Genomic DNA, 22,069 nt, shown 5'->3' on the forward strand with positions numbered 1-22,069 from the left:
ACGTACCTCTAGACGTGCCTTCGTGGCTGACTTTGATCGTATCCCAGATCTGCTTGGCAGTAGTACATGCTGATACTTTTCTTAATTCTGTAGCTACCATGCCATTGAGAAGAGAGCTCATCGCTTTAGCATAGGAGTTCATTGCATTCACTTCTTCAGGAGAAAGATCCTTGAGAGATTTCGGCTTCCCTTCTTTCATAGGAATTGTAAAACCATTTTCTACAGCATCCCATTCGAAAGCATCACGCTGGAGAAAGATTTTCATCCGAAACTTCCAATCATTGTAGTTTTCAGCACCATGAAGCAGTGGTGGATAATTGTTTGAATACCTATCTGGTTGAGCCATGGATCGCTAGCAAAATAAATACTAAAAAAAAGAGAATTAAATGCACCTGCTCTGATACCAAATGAAATTCGATGGCTCGATAGATAATATAATATTCTAACTGTCAAGGCAAATGGGACAGTCTCTTATGCAAAAGGGACAGTCCCTTCACAAATGAGACAATGAATGGGACAGTCTCAATTATCTGCAGAAATTAAATAACAGTAATAAAATGCAGAATGCTGAAAACTGAAAAGTAAAAATACCAGAAGTTTTCACTTGGTTCGGCCCCTACACCTAGTCTATGGCCTACATCCAAGTCTTCATGCCAACTAGCATAGAGAATTTATTATATCAACTTTAATAAAAGAACTTACAGTCTTTTCCTTGATTACAAATATAGCACCCGAAAGAAACCTTTTCCCAAACTACCTTGCTATCTAGCCCACTGATATTCCTTAGCCTTTTAGCTACCTTGCTATACTTTGAAATCAAGTTTGCCACAACCCGGCACAAAGTTGATATGAATACACGCAATAGATAACAATGAAATATTACAACTCAAACTAGGCTTTTTGTTTGACTGGATATTCAAGAGATATAAAACAAGAATGGTGTTTCAGATTATAAAGATAGAACATGGAATCATTAGGTGTAATCTGAAAATATGAGATGTGTCTTCTTCTTAGAAAGAATATTCAAGAGAATGGAATAAGAAGAGTTTTTCAGACAATAAAGATAGAACGTGGAATAAGCACTCTCTTGTTGAATCTGAAAAACAAGATGTGTATTTATACACACAAATCTAACGGGTTTGATTTTCAAAACAAAGAAGAGATAAGATTGGATAATCTATTTGTTTGAAAATATTTGAATAAGTCTTTGTAAAACAACCCGTTAATTGGTTGTAAAAGATAAACCTTAGAAATGATAAGATTAGAATAGTTCAAATAGGTTTATCAAGATAGAGTTTGTTTTGAAGATAAACTTGTTTACCCAGTCAAATAGAATTACACCAAACCCTATCACTTACAACAACTAAGTCCCATAATCTGCATTCGCTACGTACATCTTGAATTAGGTAATCATCAGAAATCTGCAAATCAACAGACGATTATATAAATTATGTAGAGAAGTACCGGCAGAGTCCGGCTTTCGCCTTGTGTAATTGTCTAAAACTTATATTTGTGGATAGAAGAAACTAACACTAGATTTTTTATACACTACTATCTTTTGATTCAGACTTGTCTGAACGCAATAGTGGGAAGGAGAACGAAGACGACAGCCATGATGTAACGACAGCCATGATGTAGTTGCTGCTGCTGCTACTTTTCTTACAGATATAAAGCATGAGTCTACGGTTAAGATTTATACATAGATAAATGTAGAACAGGTTTACGGCAGGCAATGAAGAAGCAAATACATTGATTTTCATGTATGATGTTTCTGTCTTGTGTTTTCTAACAGAACAAAACAAACGGGAATCAATTCTGTTAGCACATACATAAAACATAAGCAGTTAAGTTTTTATCTTGCTCTTTGCAAAAAGTGGCATTGTAAAAGCAGGGGAGTAAGTTTACGCAAGTAACTGGTGCCTACCATTTGGATGATCCAAATTTTAAAGCATTTATGCTTCTTTTGTTATCTAGGATCTTAGAATAAAAGTACTAATCCTGATAAACAAAATATGCATCAGAACCAACTATTGGTAGAATCGAAAATTAATATGTTTGATACCATAATCTACATCGTGTTCTGTTTTACTTCGAGCAAATAAATTATCCACAACTATAGTTCTGTTAAGTAACCGGTCCATCTAAAACCGATGAAGGCCCATCCGGATCTATATTGTAACACTCCCCCCACTCGAAAGTCAATTTTTGGGTCGAAAAATGGATCACGGGCGCCCATCTTTGGGGCATAACTTTGCATTTCGTCTTCATAATAACTTGTTTGAATATTGGGGGTTGCAGAGAGTCAAACCTGAGTGTTCTCCCGCTGTCTGAACTCTGATACCATGTGTAACCCTTTTGAGCAAAGATTATTGATGAAGAAGTCCTTTGATATATTTACCATATCCCAAGTGATGTACAATATGTGTGATGGAAAAAGTGATTAAAACCTAGAAGTCGATTATCACATTCTTCTGTCACCCCAAGAAAGAGTCTTCAGGCCACTTGAGGCTCAATCATGAACATGTCAATTTACAGAAAAGATGTACAAACACTCTCTTGATCATATACTCCTTCCCTTCCACAATAAACAACTTCGATGTTAACATGTGAGATAAATTGATTTTTAAAATTTAGAAATTATCGATTTTTATAATCAAAATGTCGTTGTTTTAGGTAGAAAGTTTGTATGAAACTTATTTTCTGGAGAAGAAATATAATTACTAGTTTATTTTATGGTGTTTGTTTATTTAAAGAAGAATGAATGTGACATGAGAGGAGTATAGCAATTCACCCCATACCATCATCAACAAGATTCCTTCAAGATTTTCTTCTCAGCTTGTCCTCTTCTATCATTAATTCCCTTACTGGCATGCACTACAACATTTCTCCGTCTATAAATACGTGTCCAAGCATAGAACTTGAAACATATCAAGCAGGCTAATACACTTACATATCAGCTACATACAACCTTAGATTATCATTCATTATGTCGAACACCTGTGGCAACTGTGACTGCTCCGACAAGAGCCAGTGCGTGTAAGTATTTCTTCACCATGTTTACGCACATTAGTACTATCGATTGTATCTTAAAGTTGTGAGTAACAACTGGTGGTTTAATTGCAGGAAGAAGGGAGCCAGCTATGGCCTTGACATTGTTGAAACTGGAAAGAGGTATACCTTCAATTCTCAAGAGTCTTAACTAGAAGTTTATTAAAATAATAAACAAATCTTCTGAAGAAGTAATATTGATGATGTGTGTTCTGTTGCACTATTTGCAGCTATGTCCAGACCACTGTGATGGAAGTCTCGGCAACTGAGAACGACGGCAAGTGCAAATGCGGAACAAGCTGCACTTGTGTGAACTGCAGTTGCGGTGGTCACTAAGCAGCCCTTCTCCATCCTCCAGACAACTATAATATGTTACAAATAGAACTTGTGCATGCATGAGCTCTGTACAATAAAACTGTGACTATAGTGTCAAGTGTCTGAGTGTCAATTAGTCCCCTTGTATTTCAGTTTCCTTGTTACCTGTGTAATGTGTTCACAGCTGCTACATTAGTACAGTTGTGTTAAATGAATCACTTCCTAGTTTAAATCTTTGTTCCCTTTTCTTTTCTGCTGATGTCTGATCATTTTTATTTTCTTAAACATACTTTTAACACAAGTCACACACTTTTCCAAGAATTAATCTACTATTACAATCAAAGAAGACCTAAGTTAGGTTACTAAGAAGGCTTACTTTTGCACAAATTCGATGTCTGAAAATGCTCAGGGCGTACAATGAGATACATACAATACATATCATCATCTGTATTCATAGATATTGGATATTAAGGTACTCCGGTGAATGGCAATCCAGTATCACATGAATAATGTATCAAATTTGAAACTTAACAAGTACGATAAACATAATGTTGCAGTAATGAAGATAACAATCTTCTAAATTACAAAAAAAACGACAAATCCATATGTTGAACTGGATAGTGAATTACAATGCGTATTCATTATTCATGAATTTTAATAACCCAGTAAAATCTAGTCTGTATACCCCCAAATAGTTGATAAAAGGTTCTACAAAAATGAGACATATTCTATTTATTCTTATCATAATTGCCCACGGTTATCATTTCAGACATTGAAGCCTTCCGCCCTAAGACATTTAAGATGAGCATCGATCCACTTTGAACAGGCGGCTTCACCATGTTCCACTACACATTCATCTCTTAGTTTCTTCGTGTCGGGACAAGCACAACAAATTTTCTTCTTTGGCTTGGTATCACTCCCAGTTTCTTTGGCAGCTTGCCCTTTGCCTTCCTGTGAGCGTGACAAAGTCACAGACGAAGAAATGTTCTGTGTAGGCAGCGCATCCATTTTTTGAACTTCCTGCAATACAGTAAAGCATTAGTTGACGCGGACTTATAGGAATAAATCGGGGAAACAAAAAACTGCAACTCCAAAAAGAAAGTGGGAAAACTGTAACTTTAACTTCGCAAACAAAACAGAACTAAATGCAAAAGAAATCAATCAAAAACATATGAACCAGATAATTGTGTTATTGAACAAGAAGACACAAACTTTCCAAACAGCACTCAGTGCTTTCAAGTAAATTGAGCACAAACCAAAAGACGTGTTTAGAATTATCCACTTCAAATTCCTATATACGTGATCCTCTACAACTCCGTCAACCAAGATTCAATTATTTGTTACTGTGAACAACACCACATATTAACAATGAAAAGAAACAAAGTGAGAAATTGTACGCATAAGCAGAACTCAATTTTCCCTTACTACCACGAAAACGACTAAGCATACCGACAACCTAGAAGTTGAACTTTTACTGCTCAACAGAAACTTTTATAAGTTTTTTTTTTAAATAAAAAATTTATTGCTCCAAAATGAGGAAACAACGTCGAAGGACATTCCCTGAGAAGAAACAACAAAACAAAAGAGACTAAAAGTTCCCCTGAGAATAAGAACTATCTAGCAAGCAGCAGAAATAAACTATAACTAAACGTCTAGCTCAATACAGTGTTAATACAAGAGTTGGGCCGTTTACAACTTGGTTTGAAAACTAAGTACTGGAAGTAAGCTTTTCCCTCACCATACCAATTACCAAGGACCGAGCTTCTAATTTTATAGGCTGATATTAGTAATATCTATTCTTATAGTTATCGTGAACACCGGGACGGAGACGACACGGAAGAGTATCCTGCTTAGCTATTTTATCAGACTCGTACAAATCTCGAAACGAGAACATACAATTACATAACCAGAGTTTCCTGAATACAAAAGATTAATAACATTTCTTATATCTTTCGAATCGGTAAATATATACATACAAAATTATACTTAAAGTTAACTTGTTCAACAAATTAATTGGGCAACAAAGAGGGGCGGAACAGATTATTAATTGTCTTATATACTATTATATCAAGATAGTAGTAAATTGATGGTAGTATTAAAACTAAAATTACAAGCTATGAAATCACTATGACAACTGTAAACGCATGTAATTTCAAATGAAATGTTAAGGAGTAGAGAACATACCTCTTGTATTTCACCGGGTCGGATCTAGGGTTAGGGTTAGCGCTTCTGAGTAATTGAATTTTGAGGAGCAGCTTCAGGAAACGAGGAAAATGAGAGAAGCCGGGTCAAATTTATATATGAGAATTTTTATTATTATATTGTGATTTGGTGGGGGAATGTGAATAATAATTTAGGTTATTCTTCACATTATAAAATATTATTGTTCTTATTATTATGACGCTAAAATGTATTTTGTATGGAGCATGATCCTAATACTATATATTATTATATTGAACATTTAAGGTGGATCAAAATTCAAAATTTTTATATGTTTAGTGAAAATAATATTGATAGTTGAAACTGCATCAAAATTTAAAGTCATATAACTCATGTGAGTATAAAATAAATTTTAATTTAAATATTATAATTACATAATTAATTTAAAAGATTATAATAACTATATTGAAAATATACTATATACTCCACTTTTGTTTATCTCTTAATAAAGTTTAAGGGGTGTTTGGTTTGTTTATCGGAAACGGAAAAAAATCATAAAGAGAGATTGAGGACAAAGAAAATGAATGATGTTGAATTATTTTTCGTGCTTGCCTGTGACCCATAAACGGAGTGAAGGGAAACGGAAATTTAATCGTAGATTTTTATTTTTTTAAAAATATAATTTATTAGTTTTTTAATTATAAAAATAATTTTTGATATATATAACTAAAGGAGAAGTGAGTTATTGGGGAAATAAAAAATGATAAATAAAAAGTAATTCTAAGACCTAGGGGGTATGAGGGAACGAGAATAGAGAGATTTTGGATAAATTCAAAACTAACAAAAAAAGGGAAATTACAATTTTTACAAAATAAACCGTAAAAAAAAAAAAATTATGCCATTTATTTTCATTTCGTTTAATGCCCCAACCAAACAACCCCTAGTAGAACTTATCTTAAATGATTAAAATGTTAAGATTGTTTGATTTTAGTATTGTTGCTTAATTTCTCTTAATCGTTGAGCTTGAAAAGTCCATCCCTGAACTTCGTTTTAAGTACTTTGCAAAACTTCAATGCCATAAAAACATGCGGTCAAGGCCAAGTCCCATACATTTTTTTTTATATCTTTTTTAACTTTTTCTGTTATATTTTTTTAATTGAGTGTTAAACTTAAATGAAATTATATAAAAATATTAATTGAGACTTGTAACGGAGTGATAAGCTTATATTATTACTTTATTCAAATAATTTATGATAGATTATTTAATCATTTGAAAAAAATATATTTTATTAATTTATGTACCAAATAATATTATTTATTAATTATTCAAATTTACAAATTATTCAGATATTTTAATGATTAAGAAATTTATCCTCAGGTTTGACAAATGACCATTTTTCTTATTTATCTGGACTAGTTTTATTTATCATTTTACTTGAGTAAGAACTAAGAACCGTGGAGAACATGGCAATAGATTCTTGTATCAACTCAAAAACCCTCGTGACCCGGAACTCTCACCCTTCGCATAAAGAGCAATTTTTAATTTGATTTTTTCCGTCAAACGGTAAGTTTTTTTTAAATTCGACTTTACTGTATTTTTCTCCATCCTCCAACGATCGATTTGCATTTTATATGTGTTATATTTCGAAATATTTTTTAAAAAAAATTATTTGATTTCTAGTTTATATTCTAAAATGATTTCTATTAGAATAATCATATATATATATACTTTTACTCCGTGGAGAACCATTGTTTTTATTATAGAATCTCATCACAAATTGTAAAATTTTATTTTAAAAAATATAAAATTCGATACTAATCTAAAATAATAAATATAATAAAAAAATTTAACAATTAAAATTTGATAAATTACTTGATTTTAAATTTAATTCTACAGTGAAATATTTTTTAATAAGTGTGATTCTACTGTGATGCAATAGAACCAATTTAAACTTTTTTAATAATTTCAATGATTTTTTAAATAAAAATTTGTGTAACTACAATTTATAACTTGATAATTAAAATTTATAACTATATATGATGAAAAATAAAATAAATTATATATTTTATATTTTTAAATAATGGTTCTGCACGATTCTCTATATAAGAGAGTACTCCATAGAGTGCTACCCATATATAGTTATATCAAATAAGTTTTATGTTATATCAACTTTAATATTTAAACTAGATAAACCGATACTACATTGTATACATAAATAAATAATAGTAATCGATGGTTTGAATTTAGGGGCAACTAAATTGATTGTACTTAAAAAGATAGATTCTAAAAATAACTAATTAATTATATTTATTAATTTTCAAAATTTTGGTTTAATATCGGTGAATCTTTAATGTAAGAATATATGACATATACATTTACACACACATATATATTTATTGGATAACTTATAGAGTTTTAGTGAAAAATATTATATATAAGTTGAATAATATATTCTTAAATTATTTTTTTACGAATATACCGATATTGTCATCCCTCACGACACATCCCCATGCTTGTCATGCACCAGTGCCAAAATTATTAAAAAAATCAGGCTAAAATCACCAAAAAAAACTTATCTAAAACTACATCAATACCATCAAAATGACCAAAATCACTAAAATCTGAACTCAAATAACTAAAATTTAAAATGCAAACTACCACAATTTTCCATATCTAAATTTTGACAGTGTTTAGAGATGATGTTTATGATATTAAGGATTGTAGAGGAGATGAAATAACACTAATTGGAGTTTTATAAACTCAAATCTATTGTGAGAATATGAAATATGAAATAAATGAGATTGCAAAGGTGTGATTGTGAATGAAGTTGGAATTATGAGAGAAATTTGTTGGTAAGTAGTTACTGCAATGATGGATTGGTGGTCGATTCGATGATACAGAGGAATGATCGAGAGAAGATGGTGTACACACAATATAAATATGTGTATTGTATTAGGAGCGATTATGATGATGAGGATGTACAAGCGGAGGATTAATAATGATATCATCAGAGTTGCCAAAAATGGTATAAAATATGGAGGATGCGTAAAGGTGAAATGCAGATATGCGTTGCTATGATTAAATTTATGTATAAAGAATAAGGGTATATAATAAGTTCTTAACTCTACTTGGGCACTTACACACACTCACAGACGTCAGTCTACTACCTCAAGAATATGCGTTTAAAAATATGCATTATTTTGTCATTTTATGTTATACTTTTTTAATTATATATAAAATTCTTTATAAATTCTTAAATTAGAGTATATTGTTATGATTACATTTGAAATTCAAATAATAAGCTCGAGTTATATTCGTTTATATAATATATATATATATATGTGTGTCTTTACTCCATGGAGAACCATTGATTTTATTATAAAATCTCATCACAAATTGTCAAATTTTATTTTAAAAAATATATAATTCGATACTAATCTAGAATAAAAATCACATTTGAATATAATAAAAAATTTAACAATTAAAATTTTAAAAAATAATGGATTTTAAATTTGATTCTATAGTAGGATAATTTTTAATAAGTGTAATTTTACTGTGATTCTACTATACAACCAATTTAAAATTTTTCATTAAATTTCAATGATTTAAAAAAAAATATATTGTAACTTCGATTTTTAACTTGGTAATTAAAATTTGTAACTATATATGATGAAAAATGAAATATATTATATATTCTATATTTTTAAAACAATAATGATTCTCCATGGAGTCTTACCCTATATATATATATTGCAAAATATATCATACTATAATATATAATATTTTAAAAATACAAGTTATTTATTTCAAAAATTAAAACCGTCAATTTATACGATTTAAATGGTGCCCGTGCGGGTTATCATGCTAGTTAATAATGGTTATTTAAATGCTCAACACACGTATTTTCTCTCTTTTCTCTCGTTACATGAAGGTAAACAGACCTGTATTACCAGAGCTACAATACTCTGACACTATTGAAGTTCCCTGCTCTCTTGATAAGCTTCTTTCCACTTGACAATTTCTGTCAGTTTAGAAAAGTATAATAATAGAGACCAAAAACACAAGAACAATATATACAACAAAGAGTCCAGAGAAATTTAGGGAACTTGGTTTCTTAATTAAAACAAACCCCCTTCAACTGCTATACACTGTTCTTAGCAATCTTTTCTAGCTCACTACTCAAATGCCTAATTCCATTCACTTCAAGACGTCTTCCCACCCTGACAAACAACACTGAAGCTGCTTTTCATCCATTTTTAGCATCTTCAAACCCTCACTAAGTTTAATGAAGAAACCATCAAACATTACACACACTTTTCATAATTTCAGTGATACCATTTCTGGCACCGACTTGCCTAACATTGTATATGCCCAAACGGAGTAGCATAACATAGCTTTAATAATTTAGCATGTCTTTTGCCACCTTGCACCTATTCTTATAGACGCTCAATAGTTTCATCAGCCTTTATGTATAAAAATACATATAGTAGTAACATTTTGCTATCGAGCAAATTTTACGGGGGATATAAGCAGAAAGCAGGAGACCATGGAGCTAGAATTTGAAGAATAACTACTCCCAAGTCCCTGATTTTGTAAATACAATTCACTTCCCATCCATCTCTATAATCAACACTATACACTCCACGGCTTGTAAAAAATCCTAGCAAAATATGATAACCTCATTAAACTGCTCTTTCTATTCTCCATATTATAACCTAACATACAGAGTAACATAGACACGGTCCAGCACAGTACTCGGACATTTTGACTATGCGACAATATTTTTTTGAACAATTCAATCTTTTTGCTCCTAAATTTCAGCAAAAAAAAACTCACAAACCAAAATTTGTAACTTAAGCATCCTATAATTGCTATAACCATATAAGATAATGCAAGGACTAAAGCTAAACAATAAGAAAACTGAATCTTGTTTTCCAACCCAGACATTTTTCTGGAACTGCATTGAGCTATAATATCCGCTCATAGCAGAAATTCAGGAAAACTAAAGAGTCCAGGATGCCACCAGGGATCAGAATACTAAGAATCGCTAACTTAATTGTTTTGTGATCGCAATGCAGGATTTATTTTTATAATCAACATATAATAACACCCAAAGGTGGTCATAAGTAAAGCAGAAAACAATAAAAACACACTTAGAAGAAAAAATATGCAATATCTTTCTGTTAAACTGTGCCGGTCATTATTATAGGACTGAGAACGTATATAGTCAATGAGGGGCATGGGACAGCAATTTAACCTTTTATACTAAATATGAGTTTCAATCATATAAGCTTGAGCATTCTCCATATATGCCTCGTTAAAGTTTTCAATCTAGAAGGGAAAGCAATAGCATGTATAGGGAACATGAAATAAAAAAGAGACGGTGCTCACTGAAACTGATAAAGGAACACAAATGTCATAATCGTTCAAGAATTTTTTACATTTTATAATGACTATATCAAAGAAAGGGTAATTGCATTCTATCAACAGGGAGGAAAAATAAACACGAAAAACAAAACAAATAAGCATGTAACTGCACAACAATACACCTCAATAAACCTGCTTCTTGTACTCTTCATCACATCACCAGCCAACCAAGCATATTCGTAATCCAGCATAGCACTTCAACATACCGACTACACAAACATTTCCGTCTTCACTCACAATACTAATCCACCACTCGTAAATCAATCGTACTTCTCTCTCCAAGTATAAACAAGAAAAAAACACCACGACAACGCCAACACAATGTCCCCAACAACCAACCTCACCCAAGTCCCACCAAGATCCTCAAGCTTCCTATCAAAATAAATCCTCCAAACGGCCATCGCAACATGAAGCATCACACACCCTCTAGCAAAAAACCCCTGAAACTCCTTATCCTTAACAAATGCAACCATCATTAACAGAAACCCGATCGCAAACAAAAGCAACCCCGAAAAAGAATCAGAAGTCTGAATCAACAACTGATCATGAGGGGTTGAACCCATAAGCTTACTAGCAGTTTCTTTACCATGACTAAACACAACTAATTCATTAGTATAAAACATCATAATAGCTCCACAACTTAAAGCTACTACAGAGTGAAGAACACATATAACAAAAAATGTAAATGACTCCATCAATCAAACACAATAAATGAACTATTCAATCACACTGTATTTTCTTGGTTTTCTTGATTTTAAGTGAGATTATAGACAATTAGAAGAATATATAGATCGAGAATAGTTGAAAAACATGTGTGTAACTAAAAGATGAGAACTTTAGCAAAACCCATGTTAGATCTTGGACAAAAGTACTGATTTATAGGAATTGAAATTATTGAGGTGAGAGCAAAGGGGGTGTTAAACCCTAATTTTTAATTTGCACAAAATGGATCAATTGGGATTTGACCAGATTTAAAACCCCAAAGTCTCTGTTTTAGACATCACTACCATTAATTGTTTCAATATGTTACATTCAATTTTATAATTCGATTAATTATTATATATTTTTTAAATCAATATATTTAGTTTAATAAATTAATTATTTTTATATTTTATTTAACACGTCCAATGCTTTGAAATAATATGAAAGAATAATTATTTTTATATTTAATTTATTTGATTAATTACTGAAAGATTGCTCTACCGAACAATGTCGATTTTTGCTTTTGAGAACAATACCCCAATCCAATAATATGAAACAATGAGAAATCATTTTGTGGACTTGTTTTTAGAATTAATTATTATTGTAAATTTGTTCAATATTAATGGGAGTTTATAAATAAACTCCCCATTTTATTATTTAAACTCAAATTTAAAATTAAGTCATTTTTATTACACATTTGCCCATGTTTTTAACAAGTGGAATTCATTGAATTTGTCATTTACAAGATACTTGAAGTTTAAATAGCAATTTTCGAGCTTATTTATCAATTTCCTATTAAATTTATAATTAGTTTTTAACTTCAATACTAATTTAAAATGAATTAAGATTTTTATACTCTAAAAATAATAAGATAAGTAGATATAATCAGTTAAATAGAACCTAATAAAAAAATTAAAAATCGTAAATATTTAAATTTTATGATATATCTGGTTGCTAATTTTATTAATAAAATTCTGTTTTTTTATTCTGCAGCAGATAAAAGTTAAGGCAAGGATAAGTTAAAACTACATACTCGATGACTGTGAAAAAGCTTAAAGCCAATAGGCTAACAGGAGCAGTGTGTAGGTCAGGACTTGCTCAGTAGGGTGGGCCTGCCTTAAACCGAAGGCCCATTACTAGTGGGTCCTTGCGTTGGTTAATTATATGAGTAATCAAGAAAATGTTAATGCCGGACAAACCCCATTAATTTCGGTTGGTTTATTGCAATAATATTTGTGTGGATAAGTGTTGTCCTATTCTTTTCCGACAGGTACTTTGTCCTCCTATTCAATATAGACATACATGGTCACCTCCGGTTTAGCTATCAATAAATACATATGTGATTATGGTGTTATTAGAGCAAGTCTAAGAGCAGATACAAAATGATTATAGCCATTATTATAATTTGGCATCAAAAGTATTTTTTTGTGTTAAAATAAAAATTGCACTACAATACTAGTTTCATGACTAATTTCAAATTTTCATAAATCTTTTAACTTCTACTTAATTTAATATTATTTTGATACTTTACAATGTACAAAACAACAATTATTTAACTTTTACCCTTAATTTGTAGTAATAGACGATGTAGCAATGATTCATATATGTATCATTTGTTTCAAATACAGAAGCAAGAATGTATATTTGCATTTAAGTATGACACTCCTTTGGAGTTGGAGTTCAGTTTTTTTGCATTTGTGCTATAATATAACAATAGCACCAAAAATAGTATTGTATTGGACTTGCGCTTATAGGGAAGGGAAATTTTATTTTCAGGCATGTTTTTTTTTGTTTTCGGAGCTAACATATAATAAAAATATAATATTGTCCTCCATGCATGCATAATAAGCAATAAATAAAAAAAATAATTTGAGAGTAATTCAATCTTTTTTCTTAAATTTGCTCGGGAAGTAAAATATTTGCGGTGTAAATATAACTTCCTTACACTGGAAAATATTGGGTTTGTTTGACAAATATGATAAGTCAACTTAATAACTTATAGTCCGCAACAGCTTATCGACGAGTGTCTGTCGACCCGACTTATAAGTTGAATTTACAACGTATAAACTAATAAGTTGAATATTAGTAACGACGTACTTTTTCTCAAGTTATTTTTTATTTTTCGTTAATTTTAGTTTAAAAATATTTTTAAAAATGTTAATCAAACTTAAAATATAAGAATTAAGATAATTATATATAAAAAATATTTATTTTAGTCCATTTAAGTAAAAAGAATTCTGAATAATAAGTATAACTATCCAAACACTTATATAACTTATAAGTATTCATCAATTTATCACTTATAAATTACTTATTCAATTTAAATCTTAAATTAATTATTTTAATTGTTTTTGCTTCTTAGTTAAATCACAAACCTAGTGATTTCTTTTTTAACAATTCTTTGAGCATCATCTAAATTCTACTTTGTTGGTCCAGTAGCTTCCAAATTAAATCTTTCTAAAGCTTTTAATCTTGCAAAAGGAATTTTAAGGAGATAATCTTTGATGTATTTTGCATACTATACCTGATCGCGTAGCTGGTACATATATTTTTTATAATCACAATAAAATTGATCTAGAAAACATATGTCACGAAGCTGCATATTAATAATCATGGTTTTTGCTTTTATTTTAATTTTTAGTAACTCCTAAAGTTTATCAGAGAATTGATTTATTCCTAAAAACATGTTATAGATAACATTTAAAATATTTTCAAAAGTTATAACAAGACTCATAAGTGAATCCCAATTGGTGGTTTTAATAAAAGAATTAACAACCCTTAAAGTCTTTTGTTCGACCAATAACAAAACTGTGTTTGATCATCATAAGATTCTTTGTTAGTCTGAATAATCAGACTGATTTCTTTTGCCCATGCATTTATTAGTTCTTTTCTATTTGATTTCCCATCAATATTTAAGATACTACTATCAAAGATATTAGTAGTTCATTTTGTCTCAAGGTTATAAGGATAAGAATTGCCTTTCTTTTTTCTGTTTTCTTCGATTTTAACTCCTGATATTCCTCTCATTTCTTGCTTTGGGGTAGAAGAAGGAGAAGCTTGTTTAATTTCTGGGTTTAAGGTCTACTCCTTCATTTAACTTTTTAAATTCCAGAATTTTGCCCATTCTGTACATGTGCGGATGCCTTTTTGAAGGACTATTATGTTGTTGCATATTTGTAAGAGCGGTAATTATTACGGGAGATCCAGTGTCTGACATAAATCATCAACTCTCTTACAGACACTATGAAGTAATTATTTATTGGAAGATTCACCAACCTCTTAGGTGTTTCTTCAAAAACTCTTTCTAGGGTTTTGTCCTAAAATCGATTCATTTTTTGCAATATCAATTGCCCAAGAATTATCTAAATGATCGATTTATGAGAATTGCTTCTCTTCGACAGATCATATTTCCGAGAATGCATCATCTAATTCGATATATTTATTCTTTTATAGTCTATATTGTGATAAATTGTGATAACTATTAGTTAAAGTATGAGCGACAACGTAAATTATGCTAAATACTTTATCAACTGCATTCATGAAATTGTGTCTTTCAAAATCATGCACAAAAGATAATTTTTGATCAATATTTTTTTTATCTAAACTAAAACCAAATTTAGGGTTTACAGTAAACATAAATTTTTGGTATGCTAAATTACATGTAGCAGCTAGGCTTCTCAATGGGGCGGGAAAAATGGGGAACCCATCCTAACCCGAGCCGAAATGGGGAATGGGCCAAGCACGGGGATCAAAATTTTAACCCGTTTAAATATGGGGCGGGTATGGTATTTATAGGATCCCCGCAGAAAAAATATGTCCCGCCCCGAATATAATATAATATAAAAATTTATAGCATATTATATAATATATTTATTGTATATAATAAGATATAATTTATTTATTTTTCATTATATATATTATAATAAAATTATTAAATACTTAATTTAAAATCAAGTATGAATCTATTTTAACAATATATAATATATTTAATAAATAAATTTTTATCAATTTTTTAAATAAATAATTATTAAATGGGGCAGGGGGGACTGTGTTTTTTGCCCTGTGGGACGGGTATGGGGATACATTACAAATCCTCGTGGAGAAACGGGGCAGGTATGAGACAAATTTTATTTATACGGGGCAGGTTTAACAATTGCAATCCCCACTCCGAACCTGCCCCATTGAGAACCCTACTAGCAGCACCTAAAATACAGCATTTTCGGTCATTGATTTTATTGCCTATTAAAACCATTTTAATAGGAGAATCTATACGTTCTTGAAATTATGCTTTGAGCAGTATTGTTATAGCTCTCGGGTGAACTATTCTGATGGTAGATCTTGTCTTAGAGTCTATTTTTAATAGATTTTTGCTTATATCATCTATAGTGATTAAAGGAAGAAAAACTAACCATGTAGTAGTCTACATGCATTTTCTTGATGAAAATATAATAAAAGATATTGTTTTTTCGTTTAAAACGATTTAACATAGGATTGTTAAATATTTTTGATTTTCTTAAATTAAGTTTGTTATTTTTGATTTTTGAAAGCATTTCTTGATTTACTAAAAAACTTGCTTGAAAACCTTTTTCATTTTTTGAAAACTCGATTTCTACATCATTATTTTCATGAGTTTTCTCAAGTTGTTTTTCTGTTAAAAAACTCATTTTAAGAAATTAAAAAGCGCTTTTTTATTGTTTGTTTTTGCAAAAATAAAAAACCTAACATTAATTAGCTATGAGTTCATTATTTCCTAGTTCGACAAAATTAGCGATATAATTTTTTGATGCGTCGATATGTTGACTATTATTGATGTAGAAACTACTTTGGTGTTCATTCATCATTTGTAGACTGATATAGATTTCTCTAAGTCAGTCTGTTGTATTTCTTTGTAGATCTAGACAAGCTAAATCCCGTATTCTAGTGAAGATATCATCTTCATTTAATTGAAGGAATTCACCATTTTCTAACAGATTCCAAGGTTGTCTAGGAAGTCTCAGTCGATTATTATATCTAATCATAGAGAAAACAAAAAGATTTGTATATTCTTAAATTTATAAAAACATGATTCTAAGCATGCATATTTGCAGTAGTTTGTAGGCTTTAAAATAAAAACTTTACCTAATTTTGACATATCTGAACTTGATGAGTTTTGATCCTAGTTCTGCCGAGACCTTTATTTTTGTTAATCTTGGTGTTGATTACCCCAAGGAAACACCTACTTTTTTCCGAGTGACCAACTGTCCAAGTGGTACTTTTTGTTCGATGTTCATAAATCCCTCTAGTATATAACCCCACCAATCTAAAAGAATTGTCTCTGATATCAATATCGTGTTAGTGTTACAAACACACAACAGGACACCAAAGAGGATCAGTTGTTAGGACACCAAAGAGGATCAGTTGTTCTTTGAAGATAATAAGACACCAAAGACAAATAATGGAGCAGACAAGAGATATGATTCGAAAGATAAATATGTCTGAAAAAGGCGTAAAGATATATCTATGATTTTAACAAACCTTTAACCTTACATATACATAACTTAGAACCCCGTGGGATTACTACTCACACATCATAATATTACGAAAAAATAACAAAATTACTTCATTTTTTCCATCCAACTTTCCAAAATATCTAAAAACCGTGAATACCACTCAAAATGTCCGATACATACATAACATGCTTATTCATTTTTTTTCAAGATTTTACAAAAAACATGAGATATAAAAGTTGTGTGTTCCATTTTATATTTTAAAGGAATACTTATTGACAAGATGCATATTTAGTTTATGACAAAACTGAATACATATTTTTGTAAATTTTTAAAAAATTGAACATATGCATATTTTGTGAGTATTTTGGACAGAATTATATTTTTTAAGGTATTTTATAGCTCGAAAATACTTTTGTTACAACACCGTTAAATATCATCATGTATATAAATCACTAAAAACTAATAATTATATGAAATCATATGTTATTATATACTTATGTCATAACAATTTTCAGTCCAATATTTAAACAGATTTAATTTGGCGAGATATTATATATTTAAGTCATGTCAAAAAAGATTACATATTTAAGGAGGAGATATCAATTATAATAATTTTGATTCTTTACCCTATAGGATTGATAAATAAAAGGGTTAAGGAGCGAATAACCCCTGTAGTTTAGTTCTTGCTCCCATGGCTAAAAGCGGATCAATTAAGCCCATAAAAACAAAATAATGGTTCAAAAAACCCCTCGTCGTCAGGATTGAGTTAACAGAGTTACCTGATCATATACCAAACATGATCCCATGATCCTGTATATTACACACATCTTCCCCGGTTGTTTAGGTAAAAAAAATAGCGGGAAATTTCACGTGAAAGTGACCCATTCCCCTCTCAAAATCTCTCACTTTGTTATTCCAAAATCATCTCTAAAGCGAAAGGATTCACATGTATTAAAATTTTAGTTGTTTCATTGTGATTGTGTAAATTATTGATCAAAGTTGAACGAGTTTCTTTGGTAGATTATATCAAACATATAGTGTGTCATTTTAATTATTCATCCGTGAGAGACAAGATGTACATGTGTGTATAAAAATATTGTTGTTTTATGTTGTTAAGACTTTGTACTAAACTTGTTATTTTATATTTGTTCAGTGCAAAATGATTGGCTATGTGGACTTGTACTTTCACTTTGGTGGAAAATGGATATACAAGCCTGAAATGACGTATGTTGGAGGGTATGTGGACATACAAAAAGATTTTGATGTTGATTTTTTGAATTTCATTGATATTGTTAATGAATTCAAGTCTTTATGCGGGTATATAGATATCAAGGTAGTTTACGGTAGAGAGCACGGAGTGGAAGATAATAGTTTGTACATATTAATTGAAAATGATTCCGGAATTAGAAATTTAAGAAATGTACTTAGTCCCGAAAGTACTGGTGTGGACTTTTATGTGGTGAAACAAACAGATTCAATAAGTGATGACGTTGATGATGGCTGGTTACATCGAGTTATTGAATATTGTGATGCTCAAACTAATATAGCTATACCAGGAGAGGTAGTTGAGCAAGGGGCTGATTCTAGGGGTGAACGTGATACCAACGAAGTTTTATAAAGCGGAATGAAAACAAGGGTCAGTGGTGGACAGACTGAGAAAAGGGTGGTTGAAAGTGATAATGGAAAATACTTTGGGAGTGATACTTCAGAGAGTAGTGATGATGAATTCAAAGATGAAATATATAATGCAGTAGATGAAAATGAAGTATCTAGCGATGAAGGTGATTTAGAGGATTTTAAAAATAAATTTTCAATGAATGATGATAGGCCAATTTTTACACTAGGGATGACATTTGCTAATGCTATTGAAGTTCGATCGGCAGTTGCAAAGTATGGTATCTCCAGGGGTATTTCATTAAAATATGTAAAAAATGAACCCTCTAGGATCCGGGTGAAGTGCGAGAAAGGGTGTCCTTTCTTACTATTAATGTCAAAAGATGGTATTAACCCTGGTTTATGTGTCAAAACTATTCTGGAGGAGCATAACTGTTTTAGAATTTTTAATAATGCTCGTTGTTCGACAAGATTCTTGGCTTCCCATTTCAGATCTAGAATTTTAAATAAAGTTGACTATAAGGTAAATGATATGAAGTCTGATGCAGAGACTAAGTTAAGATGCGATGTTTCTTTTTTTAAATGTAAAGGGGCCAGGAAGTTGGTTTTGGATGAGTTTACCGGAAGGTTTACAACTGAATTTAGTGAGCTTGAACCTTATGCTACAGAGTTATTAAAATCTAATCCTAATTCTGTTGTTTGTTTAGAATTATGCAATGATGAACTAAGGAATGGTAGGAGGGTATTTAAGCGATTTTTTGTATGTCTAGATGCATGCAAGAAGGGCTTCAAGGAGACATGTAGGTCACTCATTGGGTTAGACGGTTGCTTTCTGAAAACAAAATTCAAGGGCGAACTGTTAGTAGCTGTTGCAAAAGATGCTCAAGATCAGAATTTTCCACTAGCATGGGCTTGTGTGAACAAGGAAACCAAGGTCAACTGGAGGTGGTTTTTGACATTGCTTGCAAATGCTTTGGAATTGGGTGATGGGGCTGCATACACTTACATCTCCGATATGCAAAAGGTATGTTTAATGGCTAGTAACTTTATATATTTTGGTCTGAATATGCTTCTTTTTCTACTATTTTTTAGATTTTTAGCTCGGATTTTTAATACTTCCTAAGCAGCTTCAGATGAATTCTAAAAATATTAATTATATTCAAATAATTATAACCCAAACCAGCTTGTACCAGATCTTGCATTTTCACATTATTTTAATTATAAGGAAATTGAGCAGCTAGTGTCATGTATGTAGACAACCAGGCTGGTAAAAAATGTGGTTCATATTGTAGGAGGATACAGACTTACTATGCTAATTAAAATACAAAATACACTATAAAAATACATTTAGTGTGGATGTTTCCCTTCTCTATTTAATGTACTATATAATAAATTGTTTTTTATTATGCACGCAGGGTCTAGTGCAAGCAATCATTGATATACAACCTACCGCTGAACATAGATGGTGTGCAAGGCACATTTACGCTAACTGGTCAAAGAAATGGAGCGGACGAGAATTACGCAAAAAAAATTGGATTTATGTTTGGTCAACATACGAAGAGGAGTTTCAAGATCACTTAAAAAAGTTAGCAGAGGTTAGTAAACAATCAGCTGTTGATTTAATGAAATATCCACCACACTTGGTGCAGAGCTTATTTCTCCGGTAGATGCAAATCGATGTGTGTCGATAATAATATGTATGAAAGTTTAAATGCCTGGATTTTAGAAGGTAGGCATAAACCTATTAAGTCTTTAATGGATTATATTAGAAAGAGGACGATAGAACGAATTTCTAATATGGAAATTGTGGCTCATAAATGGGTTGGAAAGTACTCTCCTGTTGTATGGAAATATTTGAAGCATATAAGATGGCAACGATAGGCTGCAACATTTCATTCAATGGGGATTCCGGATATGAAATTGTAGAAGACATGACACACATACCGTGTTTTTGGACAAACAAGTGTGTACTTGTAAGGCATGGGATTTGAGTGGAATCCCTTGTCAACATGCCATGTGTGCCTATGTGCATAGTAAACAAGACCCTGCTGATTTTATATCAAATTGGTATCATAAAGATACATACAAGGCAACTTATAAATGGAAGATTCAACCATTACGAGGAAAGAAATTTTGGCATTGTGAAAACTATCAACCAATAGAGCCTCCTAAAATTGAATCTCAGCCTGGAAGATCAAAGAAAAAAGGGTACGTTCTGTGAATGAAGATAGACCAAGCTCTAGGACAAAATTGACAAGGAGAGGAAAGAGTGTCACTTGCAACAAATGCAACCAGTAAGGACACAATACTAGAACCTGTAAAAATGTAAGTTAAATAAACAAATTTCTTAATTTTTTATTAAGTTAATAGATTATATTTTTCTCATTCTTCTAATTTTATATTTATATTATGTATCTACTAATAGGTTCAGAATTCAGAAAGTAATTCTAAATCACCAGAAATAGAAAATTTTGGGCAGGTAAGATATTAGCGTACAAATGTTACATTCATTTTCCCCGGCTAATTACATTAATTTTCTTATGTTTGTTTATTGAAGTTGTCGACGGAAATTAGCTCTTTACCTCATCCTGAGAACACTGTAGTCCAAGAATCAGTTGGACCATCGCGAAAAAGAACACTAAAACAGATGAGACAGGCTGCTAGATCAAGCTCATTGCACAAGGCAACAAAAAAATCTGGAATGGGTATACTCTATGACAAAACAACTGGTGCTATGAGTTTTAGTGTAAGCATTTCCTAGATTAACTTATTGACGTAAATTAGTATTGCTCATGTTAGCTTTAATTTTGAATTTTGATCATATATAATTTTGTAGACCGGGAGTAAAATCGTGCAATGCACGAATGAGTCATTGCCTCATTCTTCTGACCCGAATTTGACATTTCCTATTCCTAATGAGAGAGAGTATCGAGTAGAAAAAATTCAAGGAGTTGGTCAAACATCAAGTACAACTCAATCAAATAGACGAATCGGGATTAGAGTGGTTGGCGGACCTATAAATACGACATCTATGCCAATTCAGCCACCTAGACTACAATGAAGAGGACAAAATTGTATCACATCAAGACAACTTGAAGAAATGAAACAACTACGAAAAAGCCAAAAATTGTCAAAATGACTTTTTTCTGCTTTTTGGCATGACGATGTTGTATGCTCATATTTGCTGACTGCTACATAAGAATTCATTGTTTTAGCATTGAATTTTTTTATCAACTTTAGTTAAGACAATTTTTTATGTTTCTTTTCATTTTGATATTTACCTATTATTCTTCTGTTAATATATATGAGATTA

General features: G+C 31.1%; 3 protein-coding genes across 3 annotated transcripts; 1 reads left to right on the forward strand and 2 right to left on the reverse strand.

The window, feature by feature from the left end:
- Nucleotides 1-2,886: 2,886 nt before the first annotated feature.
- Nucleotides 2,887-3,595, forward strand: LOC141711620 (metallothionein-like protein type 3). The gene is made up of 3 exons (XM_074514195.1): nucleotides 2,887-3,036; nucleotides 3,124-3,171; nucleotides 3,279-3,595. Exons 1-3 carry the CDS (start codon nucleotides 2,987-2,989, stop codon nucleotides 3,382-3,384), a joined length of 204 nt encoding a protein of 67 aa, XP_074370296.1. The 5' UTR covers nucleotides 2,887-2,986; the 3' UTR covers nucleotides 3,385-3,595.
- Nucleotides 3,596-3,859: 264 nt separating this feature from the next.
- Nucleotides 3,860-5,695, reverse strand: LOC141711619 (cytochrome c oxidase copper chaperone 2). The gene is made up of 2 exons (XM_074514194.1): nucleotides 5,548-5,695; nucleotides 3,860-4,383 (listed from the first exon to the last, which is right to left on the reverse strand). The coding sequence occupies exon 2, from the start codon at nucleotides 4,369-4,371 to the stop codon at nucleotides 4,129-4,131; it is 243 nt and encodes an 80-aa protein (XP_074370295.1). The 5' UTR covers nucleotides 4,372-4,383; nucleotides 5,548-5,695; the 3' UTR covers nucleotides 3,860-4,128.
- Nucleotides 5,696-10,889: 5,194 nt separating this feature from the next.
- Nucleotides 10,890-11,924, reverse strand: LOC141711621 (uncharacterized). The gene has a single exon (XM_074514196.1). The coding sequence runs from the start codon at nucleotides 11,644-11,646 to the stop codon at nucleotides 11,212-11,214; it is 435 nt and encodes a 144-aa protein (XP_074370297.1). The 5' UTR covers nucleotides 11,647-11,924; the 3' UTR covers nucleotides 10,890-11,211.
- Nucleotides 11,925-22,069: the final 10,145 nt, after the last annotated feature.

The sequence above is a fragment of the Apium graveolens genome, chromosome 3, assembly GCF_009905375.1.
Source record: "Apium graveolens cultivar Ventura chromosome 3, ASM990537v1, whole genome shotgun sequence".
NCBI lineage: Eukaryota > Viridiplantae > Streptophyta > Magnoliopsida > Apiales > Apiaceae > Apium > Apium graveolens.